Consider the following 26487-nt stretch of genomic DNA (forward strand, 5'->3'; position numbering starts at 1 on the left):
GTACATGTGGCTGACAGTTCTGCATACCTTTCCCTCTTTCTCTCATGAGAAGCCTCTGTCTGCTTTTTTTATGGGATAGTCAGCTCCACCTAACTATTCTGTCAGTGACTGGCCATGTTTGGGTTCAAGGATAACATGGTGATCCCCACAAGGAATTTCAGCTGGTAATCAAGTTTGACTGCCAGCTGTCAAACTCCTCCAAGTGACAAGAGAGACCATTGCATCTTGGAAACTGACTATGCCCTTTCTAGAAAAGGCCACGAAGGCCGTGTGATTTTTTTACATCATGCTAGTTGTTTGGGAACTTTATGTAAAATTATTCCTAAGAGATCATCTTACCTGACCACTTGTTTAAGATGTTTTAACATACCAATCATCTTGTTCCAGTTTACAGCTTTCTGAATTTAAGAGTGTTAAACTCTGAGTCTATTAGAGCATTATTTTGACACAGAAGGAATCCCAAGTAGAAAATGATCCTGGTGTCCAAGTGAATGGGACAAATTTTCATCCCTATGAAAGAATTAGCTTTGTGCAACTGCCTGTCACACAGGGTGATGTGGGCCTTTAACATGCTCCCTTGTTTGCAGAGTGAAAATGTGTTAATATTTCTATACTTCTGAAGCTACCTGGGGAACAAAAGAGAATTAAAAAGCTGAATATTTCAGACATATATTTTAAATCTCTGTATATGAAGGTAAATTTTTTTCCATGCCTCCATTAAATATACTGACCATTGATATACTGAATTTACTGACCCCCCCCCCCCCCCCCCCCCCAAAAAAACAAAAAAAACCCCAAAAAAAACAAGAAAACAACAACATAGTCGATTCATCAGTTACACTGTTTGATATAAGAAGTGTTTTTTCAAACAATATTTATTTCTATTAGTCTTTGCGTTTGTTGCCTTCACTTTTGTTTTGATAGGATCACAAAGGTGCTGTCATCTCGTGCCTTCGAACTGACAGTGGTCTAAGTAGAAATGAGTAAAGAGGGCTCACATTTGTTTAGTGTGTGGGTGTAAGCTTCAAAGACCACCCATGCATGCATGCAACACCTCACTGGCTTTTAGTGCCTGACATTTAAAGAAAGGAAACAAAGGGGGGGGGATCACTTCCGTCAGAGGGGGGTACCTATAGGGGCCTTTACTGATACAGTGATACAGACACCCTATAAACGTTTACATCTCATTTGATTATTGCTACATTATATTTACATACGTGTGTATGTACGTGTATATATATATATATATATATATATATATATATATATATATATATATATATATACAGCTAGATAGATATATAATGGGTTTTAATTAGGTTGGTACAGTTGTAGTTAGGTTAGGACATCTTAGCAGCACTGCATGGCAGCATGTGACAATTTTAATTGATTATATGGTAAACTTTAGATATTAGTGGTGGCTGATGATCAAAGTAGCCAGTTATTTTACTTGAATTCTTGAATCTCTCCCTTCCTAATTATGTCTCACCATTATTTTCTTACCATGTTACTTTCACCTTCCTTTGTGTCTTCACTTCTGTGTTTCTCCACAGTTGGTGCTAACAGGTGGTTATTGGGTGTTGCTGGTTACTTGACGGTGGTGGAGCTGCAGCAACAGCAAATTATCATGTCATTAATTTGACACATTTTGCTGCATTTATTTTTTTTTGTGTGTGTATCAGCTTGTCACATCCATAGTTTCACTATTTCTTCTACATTAAACTCTGTAGGGGAGGGTGCTGCGTTCAGAGATTTCACTACAATACAATGTCAGTATTGAAAATGAACAAATGGGCTGCTTTACAGGCGATTTGCAGCGGCCCTTCAATTGACCCATCGGCCCAAAAATAGGTCGTCCCACCGGGAAGATGTCCATTATGCCAGATTACCAATACAGCTCTCCTCTGTACGCTTTAATGTTTAAATTGATCCTGTTTAAATATTCAAAGTTTCAATTTGCAGCTGTCACCTTAGAAATAAACGGAGCACTGAGAGTGTACTCAGGTTAACTTGATTAATTTTTACCGTTATATTTTTTGTTTTTTAATCACCATTTGATCATCGCTTGCAGAATATCTCTTTATGTGCACACAGAGCCTAAAGCAGTGAACCTGCTTTAACAGAAAGTTCATTACCACCTTATTTTTAACCTGTTTGAAGCTTTAGTTATATTAAATGATGTTGTAATTTCATAATATTTTGCGGGGGGTGGAGGTGGGGGGGTTAATAATTTCACAAAAAGCTCTTCAAAGAAAGAGACTGGGTTTGAACCACCTGCTGCCCGTAGGTACAGATAAATGAGAATGGGTGCTGTACAAATTTTAGGGTATTACATAAATAAATGGGTAACTACCTAAAACCCATCTGGACTGTATGGTTCACTAAAACAGTGATGTTAGTTTAAAACGAAGTGCTGTTCTTTTTTAACATGAACACAACCTTTTCCACCTCTTTAAAATATGTTATTCTTGTAAACATATTTTATTTAAGTTGCTTATTTTTGTACAAAAAACAAAACAAATCTGAAAATCTAAAAGCCGAGGTAGAAAAAAAAAGCCTCCCTCCCTAATATTCACCTTTACTCGTTGAATGGAGGAACAATTTTCCCTCACTTATTGTTAACATTTGGTTGGACACTCAGCAAACGTGTGTCAGTATTGTCTCTGCAGTATAATAAATATTCTTATTTCAAATATTTGAATTCCACAAACGGCACTCCTTTACACAATTTAATGATTTATTTATTATGCGGTGTGCAGATAATAGCAGAAAATAAAACCATCTGGTGCTCAGTATACATGCTTTTCAAAGCAGCAGTTGACCAGAGGACAAAAACTTCACAGTTCAGTAATGCTAAGTAACACTTGATTTTGCAGTGTAGAGAAACATTGTACATTGTACTCATGATAATTTGCATAATAATGGTTCACGGCAAACTGAACAATCAAACTCGAAATAAACACACTGATGACGTACAACACAAAAACAAGGTGTTATCAGAAACTCAACATCCCTATAATCAAAATGATCTGAATAATCATAGTTTCAGTTTCTTCTTAAGGATTTTTGTTCTGAGTATGTGACGTGTGTATCAAGGAGGGATGTCGAGCTCATTTTAATTAAATATCCACAAATGGAGAGCAAAAATCAAAAGGAATACATTTAATTAATCTAATAATAATGATAATATCAATAACACCACCACCACTATGCCATTATTATTATTAAAAATAATAATTCATTATTATTTATTATTATTATTATCATTTTGATAATAAATTAATAATAAGCCTGTCAAGCCTCTCCTAAAAAAAACTGTGTAAAACTGTATTTTATTCAAATATGTAAAAATCACAGTTAAAAAAAACACCAAATATTTTAAAGTCATTGTCTTCTTTACATATGCATTGATATTCTATGTGTGCAGATCAGACTGTGTGGTATAAATAAGCGTGAGAGGTAAAAATTTATCAAACGTTCAGCAAAATGCAAACACATACACATGAATGTAAAGTATTGATGAAGTAATTCAGGTCAGTAAGATCTGTTTAGTCTCAGCTCACAACACCTAATAATAAAAACACTAAACTAAGGGCTCCAAAGATCAGATCAGCCCCTTCGAGCAGCACTTGGTTGAAGTGGAGAGAAACCTTCACACCCAAGCTAAAAAAGACTATATTACTTCTGCTTTTGATTAGTAAGTAAAAAAAAGTAAACTGAATGGATGTTAATTCACTGAGCAGTTTCCAGTTTTTTGTTCCCCTCCCTCCCTCCACTCAACATTTTTAGCCCTTTTCTATTAGTACCTACTCAGGTCAGGTTGGCTCAGCTTGACTCAGTTTTTAGGGTTTTCCATTACCTTGTAGTACCTGGTACTTTATGAGTGAACTAAGTGTGGCGATCCAAAAATGTGACATTATTGATGGCTAGTCAGTGTTGCTGACTAGCCACTGTTAAAAGCCAGCAATGAGGGAAAGGACAGCCACAGAACAATCAGTATATCACCTTGACATCCTTATGTTCGGCTGCATCACTTTCATGCCTGCATGCATGTCAGGTGGCACTCGATTATAAAAGCAAATGACCAAAACCAAGCAGAGCAGAGTCGAAGTAGGTATTAGTAAAAAATGGCTATTTGTAGCTGAGTTGAGGATATGGAGGCCTCAGTAACTGACTGATGTATTCACCATACCACCACCTTTGCAGAGGTGTAGAACCTTTACTGACCTCAGTAGACTTTTTTTTTCCCTACAGTCTTGAGGTAAATGTTGCTAAAGCATCAGCAAACATCTTTTCAGTCTTTCTCCTTTGTTTTTTTGTTTTCTCAAAATGTAACACTGCTCAAATAAAAGAGTGTGAAGATAAAATGTCTGACATCATGTGACAGAGGAAGTGCGGTAGTTTCAAAATTATCACCCGCAATGTCTAAAACTTTACTTGATTTGACATTAATGGACAGCAGAGATGTCCTTCAGTGTGGTGTACTTGATAAATGTAGTTACTGAAGTGTCAGCGTTTAATCTTTCCTCAACCCTTTACTTTCAGTTTGGGTCAAATTTGACCTTTTCTGACATTTTACAACAGTCTTAACAACACATCACCCCCCACCCTCACATTTCCATCGGCATCCACTAAAGTTACACACTATAAGTTTTTCTTCCCCCACTTACAAATCCCTCAATGGCCTGGTCCCACAGTACCAGTCTAACCTGCTGCACCCACACACACAGTCTCGATGGTCGGTCTCTCTCCCTCCTCAACCTCCATACTTTCATGGGCAGAGCATTCATTTTGGTTGCCCACACCCTCCTTCCTTCACAACGTGCCATCGGGATTTTTTTTGTTGTTATTCCAGTTGTTATTATAACTTTTATTATTATAATTTGGTGTGATTAGCCTCACAATAAGAATATTCCTGGTTTAAATCTTGCCTGTGGCCTTTTTGCATGGATTTTCTTGGTACTCCAGATGGTTCAAAGTCTAAACACATACATTTCAGTTATGTTAGTAATTCTAATGTGTCCATGTGTATGCAGTAGATAAAATGTTTGCAGTGCACCTGCAAGCACAAATATCCATGTGTCATTCCATACATGCAAAGGTGTGCACGCAAAGTTTCCTACCACTGCTTTGAATGCACAGATTAGCTTCAATAAGCAAGATTTGTTCTCTAGGTGTATATATTTAACTAGTATTAATAATTATAAATGTAGTTATGAGGGCATTTTTATGATAGATATGTGAGGACAGTGGTTAATCGTTTTAATGGTTACAAATTATCATCTAATAAACAAACAGTTTGTGATCTTATCATTTTCACTTTAAATTAAATATATTTAAATCCTTATGGCGGTTATTTGTAATCAGCAGGACTGATTCTTCCTCAGTAGGATGTGATGCTGCTTCTTATTTCTCTTAAGAAGCAACACTAACAAACCAACAGCTGCAGCAACAGCAATGACAGCACCAACAGCAGCAACAGCAGCAACAATCAGGATAGTCTGTGCTTCAACCTGTTCAACCTCAGTGTTTCCATCAGCATCTTCTCTTTCCATGATGTGCTTCTCCAACATGTTTTCATGCACTTCACCTGCAGAGCAAAGATTAGCTGTCAGAGAAGAAACCCTCAGATGTGAGCTTTAACGTGTTCAGCAGGTAAAGCTAGCAGGAGAACAGCTTCAGTCAGCTGCAGTTAAGGAGATGTCAAGTTACATAAAATGTGTTTGGCTGTTGACCGAAAGCATCTATGTTAGCAGCATGCTACGACTTTACCCTTGATATACAGTAGTAAGAACTGCTAGCTCAGTGCATGTCATTTTCTGTATTAAAGCTACTCGCAACAGAGTGAGCAGCTCAGCATGTTTTATCTGACATGTGACACTAAACACACATATGTTTTTGCTGACTATAGCCCAAAGGTTTTGTGTCACCTGGGCTTGAACTTGCTAAGTGAACATGCTAACTACGACATTATGGACGCACTCCATTTGCTGTTGGCATGACAAACTCACCTGTGACTGTGAGCTCAATGAAGTGACTGATCTCAGTGTGAACTCTTTTACTGCTCACAGGGTTCCTCACTGCTATGTGACACTCATACATCCCAGTGTCATTAAACGTGACGTTCTTCAGGATCACAGAAACGTCTCCATCCTTCATCTCCGGGTCCCTCAGCTTCACTCGGCCATGAAAAGATGGATGTTGGTAATTTTCATAGGAGCGTTTGTTCCTGTAGAAGTAGACGTAGCCGTCTGTGTTCAGGTCAGGTCTGCTCCACTTTATCACTGAGATTCTTTCATCTGTAGTAATCTGACACTGGAGAGTGACATCTGCTCCGAGCGTCGCCTGCATATTCTGCTGAAGAGCTGAAGAAAAGAACGATCAATTTTCTTATTGCAAAGACATTTTTAATGCATGAAACTGACATTAAAACAGGACATTTAATATTTTTAAACAAACCACAGTTGACCAAACAAAGTTTGAAGGAAAATTTCACCAATCTCAGGCGTGAAAACATCTCCTCTCTGTATTTAGCGCTGTAACCATATCAGGTTCTCTGAGCATGATTTAAAAAGTTCACTTTATGTTTTAAAAAAAAGAAGAACAAGAGAATTTAAATCTAGACCATGCTATGTACTGAAAGATTAGATAGAGAGACCGTGAGAGCGAGTGATGGAGATTAATGTCATCAACATACCAGTGTGTCAAAAGAAAATTGTACATAGTGTGATCAGCTACATGAAATGTGCTCTTTTTATGGATCACTAAGCAATCCACATGTCTACGTGACTTTTCACATAAACTCTTGTGTGATAAACTTATTTAGCAACTAACAACCTCAGCTCTTTTCTAAGAACGTACAGACTTAGAAAAGGGGAACCTCAGCTCTGAGTTCTTGGAATAACTTTGTTATCTTTGTACACACATGTGACCAGCTTGTATAAATAAAGAACGCAGACAGTGACAAAGCGCGAGTCCGTGAGTGCCTCCTGCAAGGCCGAGCGCTCTGTGACTGCCCTCGCGAGTAAAGACAACTGCAGTGTTTGTGTTTTCTAACTAAAAAAAAATCTCCTTAAAAGTGCTCAAAATGTCCTTAACTTCAATGTAGTTACTGAATTTCGTTCAGTAACTTATTTGATTATTCAATAGTGTAATGTGATTACACGACCACATTACTTTGAAATGTTTTACAGTCAAGACTTTACACAGACCCTGAAAATCAGCAACCAGCTTTATAGATATAGTAGCACAGTCGTTTGAGATGCACTATATCAATATAGATTCAGAGAGCATATTTAAAATCCATCTTTGCGATTCTGTCCACTCTTACCCTCTATATTTGGTTGCTTTTCAGCTAGTAAAGCAGAGCAGAGGTGGTAGGCCCAAATGGGGCTTTAGTTTTATTATATTGTATTAGAGACAACAACAAGCATATATAATATGACAGTTTTAGAATATATACGGTATTATTTTTATACACTTGTTTCAAATGGCAACATTTGGCAAACTTTAACTGAAAATGTAATTGATTGACAAAACTTGGTAACTGGGTAATAAAAACCACACGTGGTCTTCTGATCCATCTATGTGACCAAACCTACACAGGTGTGTCTGCATTTCCTCTTTTTTTCTCCGTTTGTCCTCTGTCATCATAGCAAATCCAAGTGGAGGCTAAGACCAAACTCCCTTTGATTTCCAAGAATTGTCCTCTCCTTGTTTTCAACATCACTTGTAATATTGAGTTTCCCAATGCTGTGGTGTTCTCAAGGAATGTAAACTTTTCAAAGTATTGCTTTTAGTTGGATTTGATTTACTTACAATTTTTAGAAAATGTAAACTATAGTTAAAGTATGATTATTCTTTTTGCAGTAATCCAACTGTTTCTCTCCATCCAAACATGTATACTGTTATCTCTGAGCGAGCAACGTAACAGGGACAACCATCAACAAGGTAGACAGTGGAGGAAGGATACAGAACAAAAGCGTGATTTAGTTTTTTATTACAGCTTTACACACTTGAATTAATTAAATATTAAGAAAACGTCAAAACACACAGTAAAAATCTATCTAATCTAATCATCTATTGAAAACAAAACACACAGTAAAAACATGCATCTATTGAAACCCCTAAAGTTTCTTTCTATAATAAGAAGCAAGCCTGACACATGATAACCAGTCATGCCAACTACAGCTGTGTGGATGTTTGCTAATTATTATATATTTACCCAAAAGTGCACTTGTGAACTCTGATGCTGTCATAGTTGATTCTCAGTCCCTTTATCCTTTCTAAAAGTCTTCAAGAATTACTATTATTTTTTCCTCACAGCTCAATGAAGAAAATAATTACATTTAAAGTTTGCAGTTAAAAGTAATGCATGTGATCTATAACCCATTTTATATCAATGATTTATTTATTTATTTTAACCAATTACGAAAAGAGAAAGTTTAATTCCTTTGTCATTTGCAATCAGCCGAACCTCATTCCATGACTCATTAGTTTCCTGAAGACGCGCTCATTCTCGCAAATCCCGTTTTCCGACTAATGCGTGATTAGCCGGATTAAAAAAAAAAAAAAAAGTCTTTTGACCATCCCGTTGTCACAAAGGGGTCACAACCTAGTAGTGAGATTTCACCTGTTAAGCGAGAGTGAGTTTATCACCTTTAGACTGGGTGCCAATAACCTTTTTACGTAAATTGAATGGAACATTGAGACACGAACATTTATAAAACTGCCTTTAGTTGCAGAAAGAATAAGCAAGGAAAAAACTGTTTGACTCACCTGCAGACACAGAAATTAGTGACAAAAACAGGAGAAATCTGACAGAAGCCATCTGTGACAAGCCAGAGGAGAGAAGATTATAGCAGCCCTGACCTAAACAGAAAGAAGCAGCTCACATTCCAGACCTACCAGCCTTTATAGGGAGGGTGGGCCACTTTAAAAACGAAACTATTTAAACTATTTAAAATTACAGTCACACCGGAAAGTAGAACCATATATAATCCGCACTTTAAAAATGCAATGAAGAATGTATGACATTTCAGACAGAAAAAAGTCAACAAATCAATAGAAAACCCCCAAAAACTTTGATTTCCGATTTCCTTTTTAGACTTATAAATGTGACAGTTCACCAGTGGATTAACAGGAAGCTCAACTGAATTCTTCTCCCGTCCCCCATCAGAACAGAAAAAAAAATCATTTTCAGGTGAAATAAATCTGCTTTAGTTGATTATGATTTAATGAAACAAATATATAAATAATTAAATGTCCATTGATGTTCTCATTAATTATCTATTAATTCGTTTTGGCACCCATGTTTGGTCCTGATGCCTTCAAGTCTGGAACTGCAGCTGCTAGAATGCAGCTCAGGGAAGTATTCAGTTACATGTAGAGGATCTTTATCACCGATAACTTTCAATCAGTAAGAGACAAAGACTAAAGGGATCCAGTCCAGGTTTCTTTCATTCTTGATCAGCGTCAGACCTGAACGCACGGAGCAGCAGATCCAAATTAAAGTTCCCGCTCTTATTTATTCACATCTGAAATAATTGGCGCACTGAGTGTTCATAGCTGCTGCTGGTCTCATGTAAGCTGTCCTCACTCTGATTCAGGCGGCGCCCAAATAGTGTGTTACGGGCGGAGAGAGGGGAAAGCAAAACACCCACTTTTTATGTGAGCGTGCACAAACAGACACAGACAAACAGCAACAAACAAAAAAAAGAAAGAAAAAAAACACATTCAACCACTTCGTGTCAGTAACTGTTTTTGTGCAGTGAGGCCACGAGGTCCACTTAAAGACGCGTTCATATGATAAATATGAAGAAAGCTCCTGTATGACACTGATGGAGTCAAAACGAGTTAACGCTCACCTGCAGTCACGGTGAGCCCAGAGACATTTCCGCCTCATTGTTCTGCTGACCCGACTCTTCAAGCTCGCTAAATATCCAAGGCTGGTGAGATTTCCTGGGAACAGAACATCCCTTATCCCTTTATCCTAATTCTAATCCGAACGATGTCGAAGTTCAATTTGAAAATAAAACTCCCGAATGTCATGACAGGTGGGTTTGTTCTCAGCCTCGCGCTCTGGCGACTGTTTGTGTCACGAGGACGAACAAAAACAGTCTGTGGGTGGGATCAGAAACACGTGCGTAATAACAAAGAAGGTCACGTTACTCAAATAAACGTCTAGCAGGCTTCGTGTTTCACAGCTGATCAACAACAAACCTGATCATTAATCAATAATCAGTCATATTAAAACCATCACAGAAGCTTTTTAATAGAATCAAAAGGATTCACGATCATCTTTACGTGAATCTCTGTAACTTTTAACCTTTATATACACTGCATGGTATTTCTATTTCATCTCATGCTCCTACTGCAAGTTCCTGTAAGTGCTTCACAATAAAACCCTATGTAAGACATCCAATCGAAGTGTTCATACAAAGGCTTTTAATTTGTAACAGATGCAGGAAGTGATGTGTTTAGACAAAAGAGGATTTAGCTTGTAGCTACTTTCAGCTGCTCAAAAAACTGAATTATATGAAGTCAGTTTCTGTTTATGTGCTTTTTTCCTTCAGAGCTGTTCTCTTGTTATCCAAAAATAATCAAAGCACTTTAAATATCAACACAACAGCTTTAACTTTTTGTGTGAAAGTACTCAAACTACACCAGTGCTTGAATCTGATTTCTCACTTTGAGGAGAAGTGAAATATTTCACTTTTCACTGATATGTGACCCATCAGAAGTGGCGGTCCTAGCCTGTTTGGCGCCCTGGGCGAACTCTCCCTCTGGCACTGACAGATGCAAACAGACTAAATAACCTGATCCACAAGGTCAGTAATGTTGTGGGGATGTAGCTGGACTCTGCTAGGGTGGTGCCTGAGAGGCAGATGTTGTCCAAGATAAAGATAGTGTTGGATAACACCTCCCACCCACTCCATGACATGCTGGTCAGTCACAGGAGCTTGTTCAGTGAGAGGGTGAAATTACCAAAAAGCACCACTGAACGACACAGGAAATCTTTCCTGCCTGTGGCCATCTCCCTGTACAACGCATCCACTTAACACACTGTAAACACTGCAAAAGTTACACCCTTTTTACATGCGCTCTTTTCTACTCTGGAATATTCTTGAAAATTTTCTTGATAGTTATATAATTATTATATTATATTATAATTATAATCACCTCTGTTAATCCTTGATATTTATAATTGAGTGATCTCTACATATTAGTGCTATTTCTTAAATGTGTAAAATCTGTAACATAATGTACTGTTTGGAGTTTAGTCTGTTACTGTTACTATTTTTATCATTTCTTCTTGGAGCAACTGTAACCCACATTATTTCCTTAGGGATTAATAAAGTATTCTGATTCTGATTGGTTCAGGATGACCTGCCATTATCCAATGACACATCTGCTTACCTGTATCTTTTGCTCGTTTCTCTTCCTCTTCTTTTTTCTTTTTTCTAAACTGAGCTCCTGATGGCTTTGAACTTTTCTTGTCCGTCTGTTTTAATTTTGCCCTCCAGTATGAACACCCACCTCACAACCCGAGGATCATAACCTAATAGATCTACACCTTAGTTCACAGATTCACTTTGTCTAGGGTTTATTTCTGGGATTTCACACAACCCAGGATTCAAATCATGAATACATAATGGGCTTGTATTTACAACATTATGAATGAAATGTGCTCTATTTGGAAGCAGCCGGCCCCCCTCCCCTTTCGACAGGTTGTGTGTGAGACTTTAAATCATCAAACTGTAAGCCTCGTCGTCTCGTCGTCTTATGGACTGTACGTAGTGGAGATGACAATAAAGTTTAAATTGACTTCAGCAGCAAGCAACCACGATGCCGCCCTGGGCGACCGCCCATGTCGCCCATATCAAAAACCACTACTGCCCGTCAGCACTGCAGCTGTACTGCAAACACTTCAGTTTGTTTGGGATTCTTTGGCTGTGCTGGTTATTCTGATGTCACTTTCACTGAGCTGCAGATTGATGCTTTAACACTTTCAAGCCTCCAGGTGGCAGAAGAGCAACTTGAGCGACAACCAGTATCATCATAGAAGACACAAATATTCAAACATCATCATCAGCATGAGCAGCATGTGTGAGATCTGCCACTGAAATGAAAACTCTGCGGTTATAGCGGACACCCTGGACCACTTTCTCTGAAATGTGATTCTGTACTGTTCCCTGGTAATAACGTCACAGACGGGAATGATGTCAGAGTGGAAGAACTTTATTTACCACGAGCCCACATTGAACACACACTCTCGCTGGCAAGTAAGGATGTGGTTCTGAAATTAATACAAATAAGAAATAACATAAACATCTAGACTAAGATGTTCTGGAGACAAAGAATGTCAAACAAGACTAAGGTTCTGTTCAGTTTTCTGCTTGCAGAGCTGATACAGCTCCTTTTATCCCACATCAACCTTCAAACAAATCTGTTTTTACCTTTAACATAAACCTGTGTGGAGGTTTGAATTCATGTTTATCCACTTAGCATTTTTTGTTTTTAAATCTAATGCCACATCACCAATATGCAAACCACGGACTGGATCTGCAGCTAAATCTATTACCGATCACTCTGCAGACCTTTTCAGTTCTTATTCCCATATATTTTAATCTGGCCGAAAACACAGTTGCCCAATCAAATTATTTATGCAGAGGGTGTGCGAGAACAGAAACCGCGAAAGTTCAAAGAAGGCGAGGAAACTGCTGACGGTCCACAGATGCTCTGTTAGCCTCTGTGTTAGCAGCATGCTACGACTTCACCCTTCATACTCAAACTAGAAGTCAGCAGAGGGACTGTCAATAAATTTAAACTTATTCATTATGTATATTTTAACGTGATAAGTGGAGAACATTTTAACTGAATTATAAATGAGACAATGTTGTTTTTTTGTGGGTGACAAACTCACCTGTGACTGTGAGGTTGATGAAGAGACTGATCTCAGTGTGAACTCTTTTATTTCTCACAGGGTTCCTCACAGCTATGTGACACTCATACATCCCAGTGTCATTAAATGTGACGTTCTTCAGGATCAGAGAAACGTCTCCATCCTTCATCTCCGGGTCCCTCAGCTTCACTCTTCCATGAAAAGATGGATGTTGGTAGTTTTCATAGGAGCGGTTGTTCCTGTAGAAGTAGACGTAGCCGTCTGTGTTCAGGTCAGCTCTGCTCCACTTCAACACTGAGATTCTTTCATCTGTGATAATTTGACACTGGAGAGTGACATCATCCCCAAGCTTCACTTGCAAACCCATCTGTAGCGCTGAAGACAAAAATCATCAGTTTTTATCTTAATGCATCTATGTTTATTATTAATTTTATAATTTTAATGCATGGAACTGATGTTAAAACTGCACATTTGACATTTGCATCTGCTGTGCTGATGCCCAAAGGGAGCAGTCAAAAGAAGTGTTATAGAAATGTAAAAATCTTATCTTGAGATCCATTAACTCCTTCAAACCCGCAACGTATGGGCCTGAAAACTGCTGCTTCAAGTTAATTTAAAAGATATACACAAACACTTTGATGAATCAATGATTATTATAACCAGAGTCACCATATCAGGCTTCCAGTATATAATAATTTAATGACATAATTATTATGTCATTTTAAATTACATAATAATTTAAAGTCTAATATAGTTAAATAAAACTATAAAAATATAAAAATAAATTAACTATAAATTAACTATAAAAATATAGTAAATTTGTCATCAGTCAGCTTGATTTTTTGTTTGTTGTTGGTAAATAAATTACACTCGTTTAAGAGTGTAGGGGAGTGAAGAGAGAGTCTGCATCTGTAAGATCTGCATCTGTTCACCTACAACACCCCCCTCCTCACCCCACACAAAAGAGGATTTCACACCACCTCCTCCCACCACAACTCTTCATATTCATGAAGCAGATGTGAGGAAGCAGTTTAAGAATCTGAATGCTCGGAAAGCTCCCAGCCCACACGGCGTGTCTCCTGCCACCCTCAGACACTGTGCAAACGAGCTGGCCCCAGTGTTTTCTGGCATTTTCAACTCCTCACTGCAGGCATGTCATGTGCCTGCCTGCTTCAAGTCCTCTACCATAATCCCTGTCCCCAAGAAACCTAGGATCACTGGACTAAATGACTACAGTCCCGTGGCTCTGACATCTGTGGTCATGAAGTCATTTGAGCGCCTAGTTCTCTCCCATCTCAAGACCCTCACGGCCCCCCTCCTGGACCCCCTGCAGTTTGCATACAGAGCCAACAGGTCTGTAGACGACGCCATCAACATGGCCCTACACTTCATCCTGCAGCATCTGGACTCCCCAGGAACCTACGCCAGGATCCTGTTTGTGGACTTCAGCTCTGCCTTCAACACCATCCTTCCAGACCATCTCCGAGGCAAGCTTTCCCAGATGAATGTGCCTGATCCCATCTGCCGGTGGATCACTGACTTCCTGACGGACAGGAAGCAGCATGTGAGGCTGGGAAAGAATGTCTCGGACTCCCGGACCATCAGCACCGGCTCCCCTCAGGGCTGTGTTCTTTCTCCTCTGCTCTTCTCCCTGTACACCAACTGCTGCACCTCCACCCACCAGTCTGTCAAGCTAATCAAGTTTGCAGATGACACCACCGTTATTGGGCTCATCTCTGACGGGGATGAGTCTGCCTACAGGAGGGAGGTTGAACGTCTGGTGTCCTGGTGAAGCCACAAAAACCTGGTGCTGAATGCCCAGAAGACAGTGGAGATTATTGTGGACTTCAGGAAGCACACAGCCCCACTCCCCCCCATCATCCTGACTGACACCCCCATCACCTCTGTGGACTCATTCCGCTTCCTGGGTACCACCATCACCCAGGACCTGAAGTGGGAGCCCACCATCACCTCCGTCATCAAGAAAGCCCAGCAGAGGATGTACTTCCTGAGGCAGCTGAAGAAATTCAACCTGCCAACACGGACGATGATGCAATTCTACACCGCAATCATCGAGTCCATCCTCACCTCCTCCATCACCGTGTGGTACGCTGGAGCCACTATCAGGGACAAACAGAGACTGCAGCGTGTTGTGCGCTCTGCTGAGAAGGTGATTGGCTGCAGACTCCCATCTCTGCAGGACCTGTACACCTCCAGGACACTGCGGCGTGCAGCCCGGATCTCAGCTGACCCTTCTCACCCTGGACACAGTCTGTTTGACCTGCTCCCCTCAGGCAGGAGACTCCGGTCCATTCGCACCAGAACCTCTCGCCATAAGAACAGTTTCTTCCCCTCTGCTGTTGGACACATGAACAATAACCATATGACTATCCCCGCCACTAACACATGACCCTACGCTGTGTCACTGCATCATTCCATGTTTGGCACTGATCACCACCTGCACTCATGTATATATCTTTCTACGTAGCACTTTTAATTCTTATTCTTACTTTTATTTTTTCATGTCTATTTAAGTGCTATTTATGACACTATGTTTGCACTGAAGCACCGCAGCAATTTCCTAATGTTGTAAACCTGCTCAACATTTGGCAATAAACCCCATTCTGATTCTGATTCTGATTCTGATTCTGATAACATGTATGCAAACAGGAAGAGAAAGTGAAAGGGACAGCTAATAAAGTATGAACCGAGTGTGACAAATGAATATTTGAACGAATTAAGAGAAAAAGACGTGTGAATCCTAGTTTGTATTTTTTGTTTATAAACTCAGGGATTGCAGTGATGCTACAGATTAACATGCTTATTTAATCAGTCAGTTCATGTGGACATAAGCAATGAACATTACTAGAAACGATAGAATTTTTTACTGTCTGTTGGAGGAAAACATCATCCGGCCAACACTTAAACCTTTACAAACAAAACCATTAACTGGGCACTAATTAACTTCCCATGTGAATTAAATGGAGCTCAGCTAGCATAAACATTGTTCACTTTACTCATGAGTTTTTGGTTTGAGAAGAAATTTTAAAAATGTAAGTGTGTTTCACTAACCTGCAGAAACAGATGCTAGAGGCAAAAACAGGAGCAATCTTACAGCAGCCATCTGTGAGCGGAGGGTGGAGAGGGGAGTAGCAGCAGCCTGATAGTGAGACAGAGAGGAAAGCCTACATCAACACCAAGCCTTTTATATAGCGGGGGACTGATCCTAATCTTATCGCTGAAACTGCAGCTGCCACAACACCAATTAGAAATGTTCATTTAACATTTTAGGATATTTATAACCAATCATTTTAACCTTAGAACACTATCACTGGGGGATTTTAACCCAAGCAAATATATTTACACAATTTTCAATATGTTGCATTTGTCTGAGTGTCATGGGTCCTTGCGTAGCTTCAGCACTGTCTTTGACGTCTTTGGAGGCTGTTTCCCTACCCCAAAGCCCACTTTTTTCCTACAGGCATCTGTTTGGGTTTGTTTGTTTCTTACTCTCTGATTGTGTAATAAAAGTATGAACATGTATTGTATGAAGCGCCTTGAGGCGACTTTTGTTGTGATTTGGCGCTATATAAATAAAATTGAATTGAATTGAACTGAATTATTTATAAGTTACACTTGTGTTTGAATCCTGCAGCTTATCACACATTTGATTTCCATGTGTGACAACTGCAAGTGTCTAGAGTGAGGACAGACTGAGGGACCCACTGCTGCACATCATCTGTGAGGCTTTGCATCCCCGATGATCCACCAGGACAAACTCAGCAGTGTGTGAGGAAGAGGAGGAGGAAGAGCCAGCAGCAGCTGACAGATGGAGAGAATAGACAGACTGTTCCCTGTTTGTGAAGGACTGCTAGGAAAGTTTAACATAACTGTCTGTCCTGAATCAGTCTTATTTGGTAATGTTCAAATAATTTTATCCTCCCAGTGTTTTCAGTGTGGGAGAAAGTACTCAGGGCCTTCAAGTTACACACTATGAAAGGCAGCAACAAGTTTAATGTTCAGAATAATAAAGTATGTATCAGCAGCAGGATGGAGCTAAAAATAAATGTTTGTTCCAGTTCTATGAAGCTTTGAGTATTTTGGATTAGTAGCACTGCTGTGTTTGTTGCATCTTATTGCTGTAATTGTTTATATGCTTTATATATTCTGAGGTAAGTTGATCTATAGTGTTACATCATATTCTATAAGGATGTTATGTGTTTGTAGACTTTCTGCCCAGTTTGACCCATTTAGCAGAAGTCAGCCTGTTTAAGGCTCTGATATCTATTCTGTATGACGTAAAGCAGTTATGACATGGTCTGATTTTCTCACCCAATAAAGGAATATTCAATATATCAGTCTACTCTTCATTCTATCAGAAATGGTCTTCACAGCTCGTACATTTTCTTTTTACACATGTATCTAAGCATTGAGCCAAATGTAATGATGCCAACATATTAAACGAACAATATTTGTCTCTTATGTATAACACATCTGTATATCCACTGTCAGAGATACTTGTCTTTGAGCACTGTTTCATATTCGTGTGTCATATGCTTATTCAGCTGATCTCTGACGTCTCAACAGTAGGTTGTGCACAGAAAGAAGGCAAGGCAAGGCAAGGCAAATTTATTTGTAAAGCACAATTCAACAACAAGGTGATTCAAAGTGCTTTACAGAGACATTAGAAACAAAAACAAATAAAAAGCATGATTTAAAATTGATTAAAACAAGCAAACAAACAAACAAACTAAACACACACATTCACATTCACACCTGTTCGCGCGATCTGAACCCTTATCGTAAGGGGAGCTACCAGTCCTTCTGTGGACAAGCTACTTTCTATTTTAAATTCCCTGAATTTAAAATACTCTCTAGAAATGAAAGAAAGGAAAAGAAAATGAGTGAGCGCGCACAGACAGACGCAGAAAGTCTGCACAGGAAGTTTTTAACCTCCTATCAGTGAATCTGACGGAACTTTCAGGTTCTATGAAGCCAGCAAACTAAAAAGAAAACAAACCGCTCTGCTGTTTCTCCACCCTCCATGTCAGTTACTGCTTATCTGCAGTGACAGCTGGCAGATCACGCGATCTGTTTAAAGGCATGTTTACATGATAAATATGAAGAAAGCTCTTGTGTGACACTGCTGGAGTCAAAACAGGTTAACACTCACCTGCAGAGATGACCAGATGTACCAGCAGCCACATTGTCAAATTGTTCTGCTGATCCGACTCTTCAAATTTAGCTAATTATCCCAGTTTAAACTATGATGGGGTTAAAATTCAGCTTGGAAATAAAGCTGAGATGTCCGAGTGGGTAACAGTCGCGTTTGTTTTCAGCAGCTCGATCCGATTGTGTCAGGAGAAGGAGAAAATAAATAATAATAATATAATGAGGGCGGGGTCATAAACACAAGCGTAAATGCGACGAGGCTGAAGACAATAACAAAAAGCGCGTGCTTCAGGGCTGATAGAAGCTGTTTAACACGCTTTACTTTATATCTACCTGCCCATCTCTATTTGATGATTTCATATTTCAGTATTTCTCTTTGATCTCTCATCCTCCTCTGCCTCACACTGAGGACATGTCTGTAGAAGTTTGAAACTGAGTGTTTAGAGCAGCCTGAAGTTTTAACTTGCAGGGATTTCCTACTCTAACATCATTGTTTAATGTGACGCTCTAGAAGACGATGTACATCACAGGAAATATGAAGCCTTTTTACTTTACATCTCTGCACCATCCTCAGCCACACAGTGATCATCCTGCATGGGTTTAAAAAGTAATGAAAACAAAAATAATGAAACCTGTTTTATTGTTTGAGGGCATTAAAGAGCACACATGGCACAGTAGTAGAAACAGAATATTTCTAAGGACTAAGATGATGACTGTGGAAGTGGGCAAGGAGTTTAAAAATATCTGAAAGTATCTCTGAATATACTCTGAGTGCATTTGATTTATGTTTTAGAGACAATTCAGTTGATTATTAATCATGTGATTATGTTTTCCTGCCACTGAAAAATAACAGATCTTACAGTGTCTCAGATTGCTCTACTCATGAGCACCTGGGAGTTTCTAATAGATGGCTGGTTGAAAGAGGAAATCTCCATTGTTGATGTGATGGAGAGAGAAACTGTCTGTGAAGTTTCCTGTAATAATCACACTACAAAACAAACAGGTGCAGACTGTAGTGACTGTAACCTGCTGAGAAAGTACAAGACTTCTTTTTTTCTGCATTTTTTAACAGATTTAACAGTTTTTCTGTAAAACAAACAACAACTTTCTTAAATTTTATTAAGATACAAACTGAAATGTAATCAATCATCTTTCAGGGAGAAAGTAATTCAGATTGTTGGAAATTTCCCAGAACACCAAGAGTCTGTGGGCAAAGGTAAACACACAGGCAAACAGATGCGGTGAGGGAATGATGAAAGGAAAGTGGAAATAACAAAAGACATAATGAAACTAAAACACACTGAACAAAATGTTGGGGGAAAACACCATGATGCAAATGCAAACAGCAACCTCTCAAACAGATTTCAAAAGTACGAAAAACTCAAGACAGAGAAGCTTTCAAACTGAGAACATGAAGTCTGAGTAAAAGCAACCAGAAAACCCCCAAAATTATGCAATAAAAAACTTAAAAGGAACTCAGTGCCTTGAAGTGGTCATGAAACAAAAACAGTAAAATAACAGCAGAAACATAAAGAAACAAACAAAAAGAAAAAAAAAGTCCCAACTGTTACTATGAAAATACAGAAAATAAAACTCAGATGCTCACAGGTTATGCTGGGAAACAACTGTGAAACAATTACGCTAAACAAACAAATACAAAAGAGATGTTATTGTTAGAGTTTGAGTTTGTCACTTTGAGTGGGTATAAAACTGATTTGGTTGCAGTTTTAAATTTGTTTGTCTGCCCTGAAGATTTCATGTGGATATCTTCTGCACTTCAGGGGAAAAATGCTGGAGAAACCGGGTGAATTAATACTACAAAGAAAGTCTGTGTGTTTTTTCTAAATATACTAAAGTTATGGTGCAAAAAAAAAAAAAAAAAAAAATCAGCTGATTCTGAAGAGGTCAGGCGGGAACTACGAACACAGACGCTGCTCCTTCTCAGAAGCACATCGCCCACAGAACTGGTCCCACCTGTCCTCCCTCTCTGTGGATTGCTCTCACGCACAATTAGCTTACTGTACCAGAAACTCCTGGACGTTTCAGACCAGCTGCTGGTTATCTGCCTCCATGTGCTGCTGTTTCTTTCTTTTAAATCTCCACATTGCCACAAATCCAGCTGTAATAACAATGACAGTCGCAGCAGCAGAGACAGCAGGAACAACCATCTGATCTGTCCTAGTCTCCACTTCTACCACCTCCTCTATGTTTCCATCTCCTGTTTTCACCAGTTTCATGTTTCCATGAGTTTCACCTGCAGAAAAACATCAGCTGTCAGCGGAAAATCTGTCAGACACCAAAGCAGCAGCAAACCTACAGGTGTTTGTTGCCACAGACTCTGCAGCCATAATCAGTGCTGATACCTCATGTTATTTTTGTGCATATGTTTTCTTACCTTCTGCACATATTGTACATTTAATCTCTGAACACATCGTAATTCAATTAACTGCACATGCACGTGCATTTTTGTGTATTTCTATGCTGTATGTGTGACATTTGTTTAGTATGTTTTGCTTGTCTTTCTGTAGCACCGATGTGGGACAATACTACAATTTCAGTATACTATTGTACAAACTATGACTGTGCAATGACAGTAAAGAGCCGGCCCTACAGCAGCTTTAGCTCCTCATCAGAAAAAAAGCATGTCTAGCATCTGTGCTAGCAGCATGCAATGCTACTGCCCTTCACATTCACACTGGAAGGAGTGAGCAGAGGAGACCATGGGAGGTACTCTTCATTTATTTGTCAAGTTGCAAGTGCAGAGAAGTGTAACCGTCTCATAAAGCTGCGAGACTGCGCAGTTCCTGTAGGTGCTGGGAGCCAACTGATTTTATTTTCAATTTTCAGGTTTGTAAATGATGTGGGAGCTGAGCGTGAGCTCCACAAACTCACCTGTGACTGTGAGGTTGATGAAGTGACTGATCTCAGTGTGAACTCTTTTACTTCTCACAGGGTTCCTCACAGCTATGTGACACTCATACATCCCAGTGTCATTAAACGCGACGTTCTTCAGAATCAGAGAAACGTCTCCGTCCTTCATCTCCGGGTCCCTCAGCTTCACTCTGCCATGAAAAGATGGATGTTGGTAGTTTTCATAGGAGCGTTTGTTCCTGTAGAAGTAGACGTAGCCGTCTGTGTTCAGGTCAGCTCTGCTCCACTTCAACACCGAGATTATTTCATCTGTGGAAATCTGACACTGAAGAGTGACGTCAGCTCCAAGCTTTGCCTCAATATCCTGCTGCAGAGCTGAAGACAACAAAATAATCAGTAATCATGAGTTTAATTTCAAACCTGTGACTTTTTTTGAATTCATGAAGCTGCTGTTAAACATAACCTTTGACACTTTTAATGTTTGACACATCTCTGGTGTGAGCGCCTCATGATGGAAACGTTTTTAGGCAAGTAAGCGAAGTGACTTCTTGTAAAACGCCTGCAGTTCTGGGAAAAATAAAAGTTTCCATTAGACTAAGTGAAAATTTAAGTAAACTGCAAGACTCAGGAGCTTTCTCAGCAATGACCTGACATAATCGTCTCTCACATCGCTGTCCTTCTGTTCTTTACACTGTTACTTCAGTTCAAAGCTCATTTAAATTCATATTTCCAGCTTCGTAACAGTTTACAGGGGGGTGAATTTAAAAGAAAAAGAAATAAAATTAGGAACATGGTTAATTAACAGGTGTTATAAGATGGCTGTGTGCAGCTTCTAACTGCTGACTTAACCTCAGCTAACTGGAGATGCGTGAATTAGACCTGTGGACCTTCTTTGTCCTGTTGGTGCATTTTTAATTTAATTATCTCACAATTAATATTATTGCTGCTGTGCAGAGGAGACCATCAAATCAGTTTTTGCTCCAGGTTTTTTGAGTGATTTATTTGGATGTTAGCATATCAGCACATCCAATACAGATCCAACAATATTCAACATGAACCCCAATAATCAGACGACCCCTATGAGCAAGCAGTTGGTGACAGCGGGAAGGAAAAACTCTTTTAACAGGAGGAAACATTCCGGTTGAGGGTGAGCGCAGGGAGACAGGATAAAAGACATGCTATTGAACGGACTGTGAGATGAATAGTAACTCAGGATTAAATGCAGAGAGGTGTATAAACACATGCTGAGTGAAAAAGAAACACTGTGCCAAACTGCAAAAAAACAGGTGGTCCTCAGGTTATAGAAAACAGAAAAAAAAGAAAAAAAAAAGGGGGCACAAACCAGAGCGTGGTTCTCCTCTCTGAAGGGAAGAACCATTAATACCAAGTGAAACTGGGTTGAAATTGTTTTTTAGTATTAGAAAAAGGACATTGCCCCAAACCACCAAACAGGTGGCCCTCTGTTTACATAAACCAGGTTTTAGAGAAAAAACTAGAAGTTCAGATCATGTGTTCACAGCATGATTCAGATAAACTAGAATCCGAATTTACTGGCTCTTAGTTGTGGTCAATTCAATAAGATGAGACAGATTCTTATGCCTACTACAGGGGACAGAAGATAAATAGTTTAGGTTGATAGTTTCTTTAAACCACAGCACTTAAATTATCTTAAAGAAAAATCGAAAATATTTTCTTCTGTTTTGTTCAGATTTGGTGTCTCCACTTTGCTGCACGTCAGGTTTGAGTTTCATTAATTTGTCAAAAAAAAGACAAAAAATGCAACAAATTAAGTTTAAAAATTAATACGATTGTTTTTGTTTTTTTTTTACTTTGTTTAGTTCTATTAGAGCAGAGGTTGGGAACTCCAGGCCTTAAGGGCCGGTGTCCTGCAGGTTTTAGATCTCTCCCTGGGTCAGCACACCTGAATCAAATGATTAGGTCATTACCAGGCCTCTGGAGAACTTTAAGACATGTTGAGGAGGTAATTTAGCCATTTAAATCAGCTGTGTTGGATCAAGGACACATCTAAAACCTGCAGGACACCGGCCCTGGAGGCCTGGAGTTAGACGCCCCTGTATTTGGGTATTTGAGTGATGCTTTGAAATATGCATGTTGGACTAAGCATCAGTTTGTGTGAAAGTGATGCTTCCACTACACCAGATTAATTTTAAAGCTTTCATAAAATTTTACACATTTTAAGTGAAATAATATTTAAAAAAATCATGTTAATTAAACAGTGGTAACATTTAAAAATATCAAAAAAGATTTTTTTCACAAGCCAATAGAATTCTTGATGGGCCATTAAAACTAAAAAAGTTTTAAAAAAGTAAAAGTTATTTTTTCTGCCTTAGTTTAGATTTCACATGTATTGTGTTTTCATGACTTTGACCTTTCTTGAGGTTATTTATGCAGTTTTGTATTTTAACAGGAGATTACGAGTATGTAGGTGTTTATCCCTCACTGATTTTCTGTTTTGAAGTTTGCAGTCTTTTGTCTTTGTTGTCAGCATCCTGCAATTTCATAAAGTCAGCATCAAAGCGAAAACACTGTACAAGAGCCACAGACTCAGGATGTTTACATCGTGGTTTAACTAGGCGTGTACCCAGAGGGTGTCATAAAACTCTGGTACTTTTTACTTACGTAAAGTCTAAAAAGTTTTTTTCAACAGCTTTCAAAACATCGTGAAGCCCTGTGCAGACATTGTAGAGTCTACACCATCCACTATCTCACTATCAAAAACTGCAGTGTATTAACTCGAGACTCTTCATCCAAGGTCAATAAAAAGTGATTCAGGAAAAGAGGAAGTCATATTGACCACAACCTCCAAATAATACTCAAAAATGAACATTTCACATGTTAAACAGATCACTCTGAATGATACTTATTAACCATTACTTAACCCTTATTACTCATAGGTTTCTTCTTGGTTCTGTAGGAATAAAAATACAACTTCAGTTTCACTCACATGTAGATGCAGAAACGAGGGATGAAATCAGGAGGAAATTGAGAGAATCCATCTGTGACCACAGCTGTGAGATACTGCAGACGCTTCACCTACACCGAAAGATGTTGACAGGGAACAGAAACCTTTTATACACAGAAGTGAAACAGAAAGAGCCACTCCGGAGTGCCCCCACAGTCCGCGTCACACTGTGTGACACTGGTGGACATGCACACACGGAGCAAAACGCAATGGTGCAGGTTGATCACATGAAGGTAATTCTTTTTACTACAGAAAGTTCCTGTAAATGCCCCATAATAAAAGCCTCAGTAAGCAATACAATGCAACTGTTTGCAGAAATGCTTTTAATTAGTAGCAAAAGCGCTACTTTTAGACAAAAGAGCATATAGCTAATAGCTGCTTCCAGCTCCTCTCTAATAAAGAGAGTTAAAAAGAAAAATTATTTTAAGTTAGTCATCAGTCTCATGTTGTGGACTTTTTTCCTTCTTAGCTGCTCTAAATGGTCTCTTGTTATCCAAACGAATCAAAGTACTTTAAATATCAACACGACAGCTTTAACTTTATGTTTTGTGTGAACGTGATGCTCAAACTGCAACAGCTGAATCTGGTCTCTCACTTTAAAGGGAAGTGAAGTGTGACCCGTCAGCAAACACTTCAGTTTGTTCGGGATTCTTTGGCTGTGCTGGTTATTCTGATGTCACATTCACTGAGCTGCAGATTGATGCTTTAACACTTTCAAGCCTCCAGGTGGCAGAAGAGCCGCTTGAGTGACAACAGATCATCATAGAAGACACAAATATTCAAGATTCATGATATGTATTGTCATATACACTGCAAAACACAAATGGTTATGCTGAGCAATGAAATTCATACTTTGAGAGATCCCTTCACACGACTAAATAAACAACTAAAAAAAGATTATTATAATATAAGAATAAACCTAACTCTAAGCATAGAAAATAATAAGTAAAGTTAAATGAGTGTTATGTACACAAGGGTAGGGTTTAGTTAAACACTCATAAATATTCAAACATGATCATATATTAAATCCAAATCAAAGAGTTTACTTTGCAGTTAAAAAAAAAAGTGAAATGTCTCCAAATGACTTTCATACAGTCAGAGTGTGTGGGAGTGGATAGCAAAGAAGCCAGGCAATACTAACGAGAGTTACTCAATATTCCAGCGACGAATAGCTCAGAGCCCCAGCCTTAAGAAGAGCCAGAGAACTGCAATTCGCTCGAGATCAGCTGCAGGTGCGTGGGCCAAGGGCAGGAGCCCAATCAGAGCTCCGCCCAGGCAGACAGGTAGGAGAGAGAGAGCGAGAGAAAAACAACAAACACTTGTGGCCACACTGGGCTGGCCGGGGAGGCACAGGGACCATGACAGTACCCCCCCCCCCCCCCCCAACGGGAGCCTCCCGGCGACCCACCAGGCCTACCTGGGTGCAGGCGGTGGAAGTCCCGGAGCAGACCCCTACCCACGATAGCCGACCGGGGCACCCAGGAATGTTGCTGTAGCCCGTAGCCCTCCCAGTCAACCAGGTACTGAAATCCCCGACCCCGGCGTCAGGAGTCCAAGATGCGCGAGACTGCGTAAACCAGCTGGCCACCCACGAGCCGGGGGGGCGGCAGGGGCCTGGAAGGAGGGCACAACGGGCTGGAGACCACTGGTTTGACCTGAGAGACATGGAATACATCATGAATACGCATATTGCGTGGCAGTACCAAGCGGACGGATGCAGGGTTGATCACAGCACCGATTTCAAACGGGCCGATGAAGTTGGGGGTGAGTTTCTTAGATTCCGCACGTAAGGGCACGAATTGAGTGGAGAGCCATACCTTCTGCCCCACCACATACTCAGGGGCGGCCGTCCGGTGGCGATCCGCGAGTGCCTTATTCCGTTCCTTCGTCCGGAGTAAAGCCGCCCGAGTGGCCCGCCAGGCCCTGCGACACCTGCGGAGGTGATGTTGGACAGACGGAACAGTATGCTCACCTTCAACCATGGGAAACAGAGGTGGTTGGTATCCCAGAGACGCCTCGAAGGGTGACACGCCGGTAGCAGAGGATGTGTGACTGTTGTGAGCATACTCTATCCATGGCAGGTGTTCGCTCCAGATGGCCTGGTTATGAGAGGCGACACAGCGGAGGGCGGCCTCCAACTCTTGGTTCATGCGCTCCGTTTGGCCGTTGCTTTGCGGGTGGAAGCCAGAGGAGAGGCTCATACGGTCTATGAGGGGGAAGTGAACGTGCCCCGTCTTTACTAAACACTTCAGCCAAATCATGATAAACACGCGGGACTGGCTGGTCAGACCCTTGAGATGTGGTTGGAGCAGGTGCAGCTTGGAGACAGTTCATGTAGCAGTCAATGCTCCACCCGGTTACTCTTTCTTCCAATCGATGTGCGGATTGTGTTGGAGCAGCCATGGATAACCCAATACAAAGGGGGTGCGCGGTGCTTGAAACACAAAAAGCTTGATGCGCTCTGAGTGGTTACCCGAGAGAGTAAGAGACAGGGGTTCTGTGATTTGGGTTATGTCTGACAAGCGTTGCCCAGATAGGGCTGTGACAGCAAGTGGAT

At 40.0% G+C, this 26487-nt stretch overlaps 1 protein-coding gene across 2 annotated transcripts; it reads right to left on the reverse strand.

The window, feature by feature from the left end:
• Positions 1-2716: 2716 nt before the first annotated feature.
• LOC146713312 (junctional adhesion molecule-like) lies at positions 2717-25302 on the reverse strand. 2 transcript variants are annotated; one of them, XM_085446607.1, is made up of 5 exons: positions 20969-21022; positions 15977-16064; positions 12926-13279; positions 6012-6365; positions 2717-5590 (listed from the first exon to the last, which is right to left on the reverse strand). In XM_085446607.1, the coding sequence occupies exons 2-5, from the start codon at positions 16026-16028 to the stop codon at positions 5364-5366; spliced, it is 987 nt and encodes a 328-aa protein (XP_085302733.1). In that variant the 5' UTR covers positions 16029-16064; positions 20969-21022; the 3' UTR covers positions 2717-5363. The 2 variants fall into 2 exon arrangements, with proteins under 2 accessions (XP_085302733.1, XP_085302739.1); XM_085446613.1 differs by lacking the exons at positions 12926-13279; positions 15977-16064 and adding an exon at positions 23913-25302 and having other exon boundaries at positions 20969-21322.
• Positions 25303-26487: the final 1185 nt, after the last annotated feature.

This window comes from Copadichromis virginalis, linkage group LG3, assembly GCF_057382275.1.
Source record: "Copadichromis virginalis isolate Kocher_CV1m ecotype Utaka linkage group LG3, C_Virginalis_male_GT1.1, whole genome shotgun sequence".
Classification (NCBI taxonomy): domain Eukaryota; kingdom Metazoa; phylum Chordata; class Actinopteri; order Cichliformes; family Cichlidae; genus Copadichromis; species Copadichromis virginalis.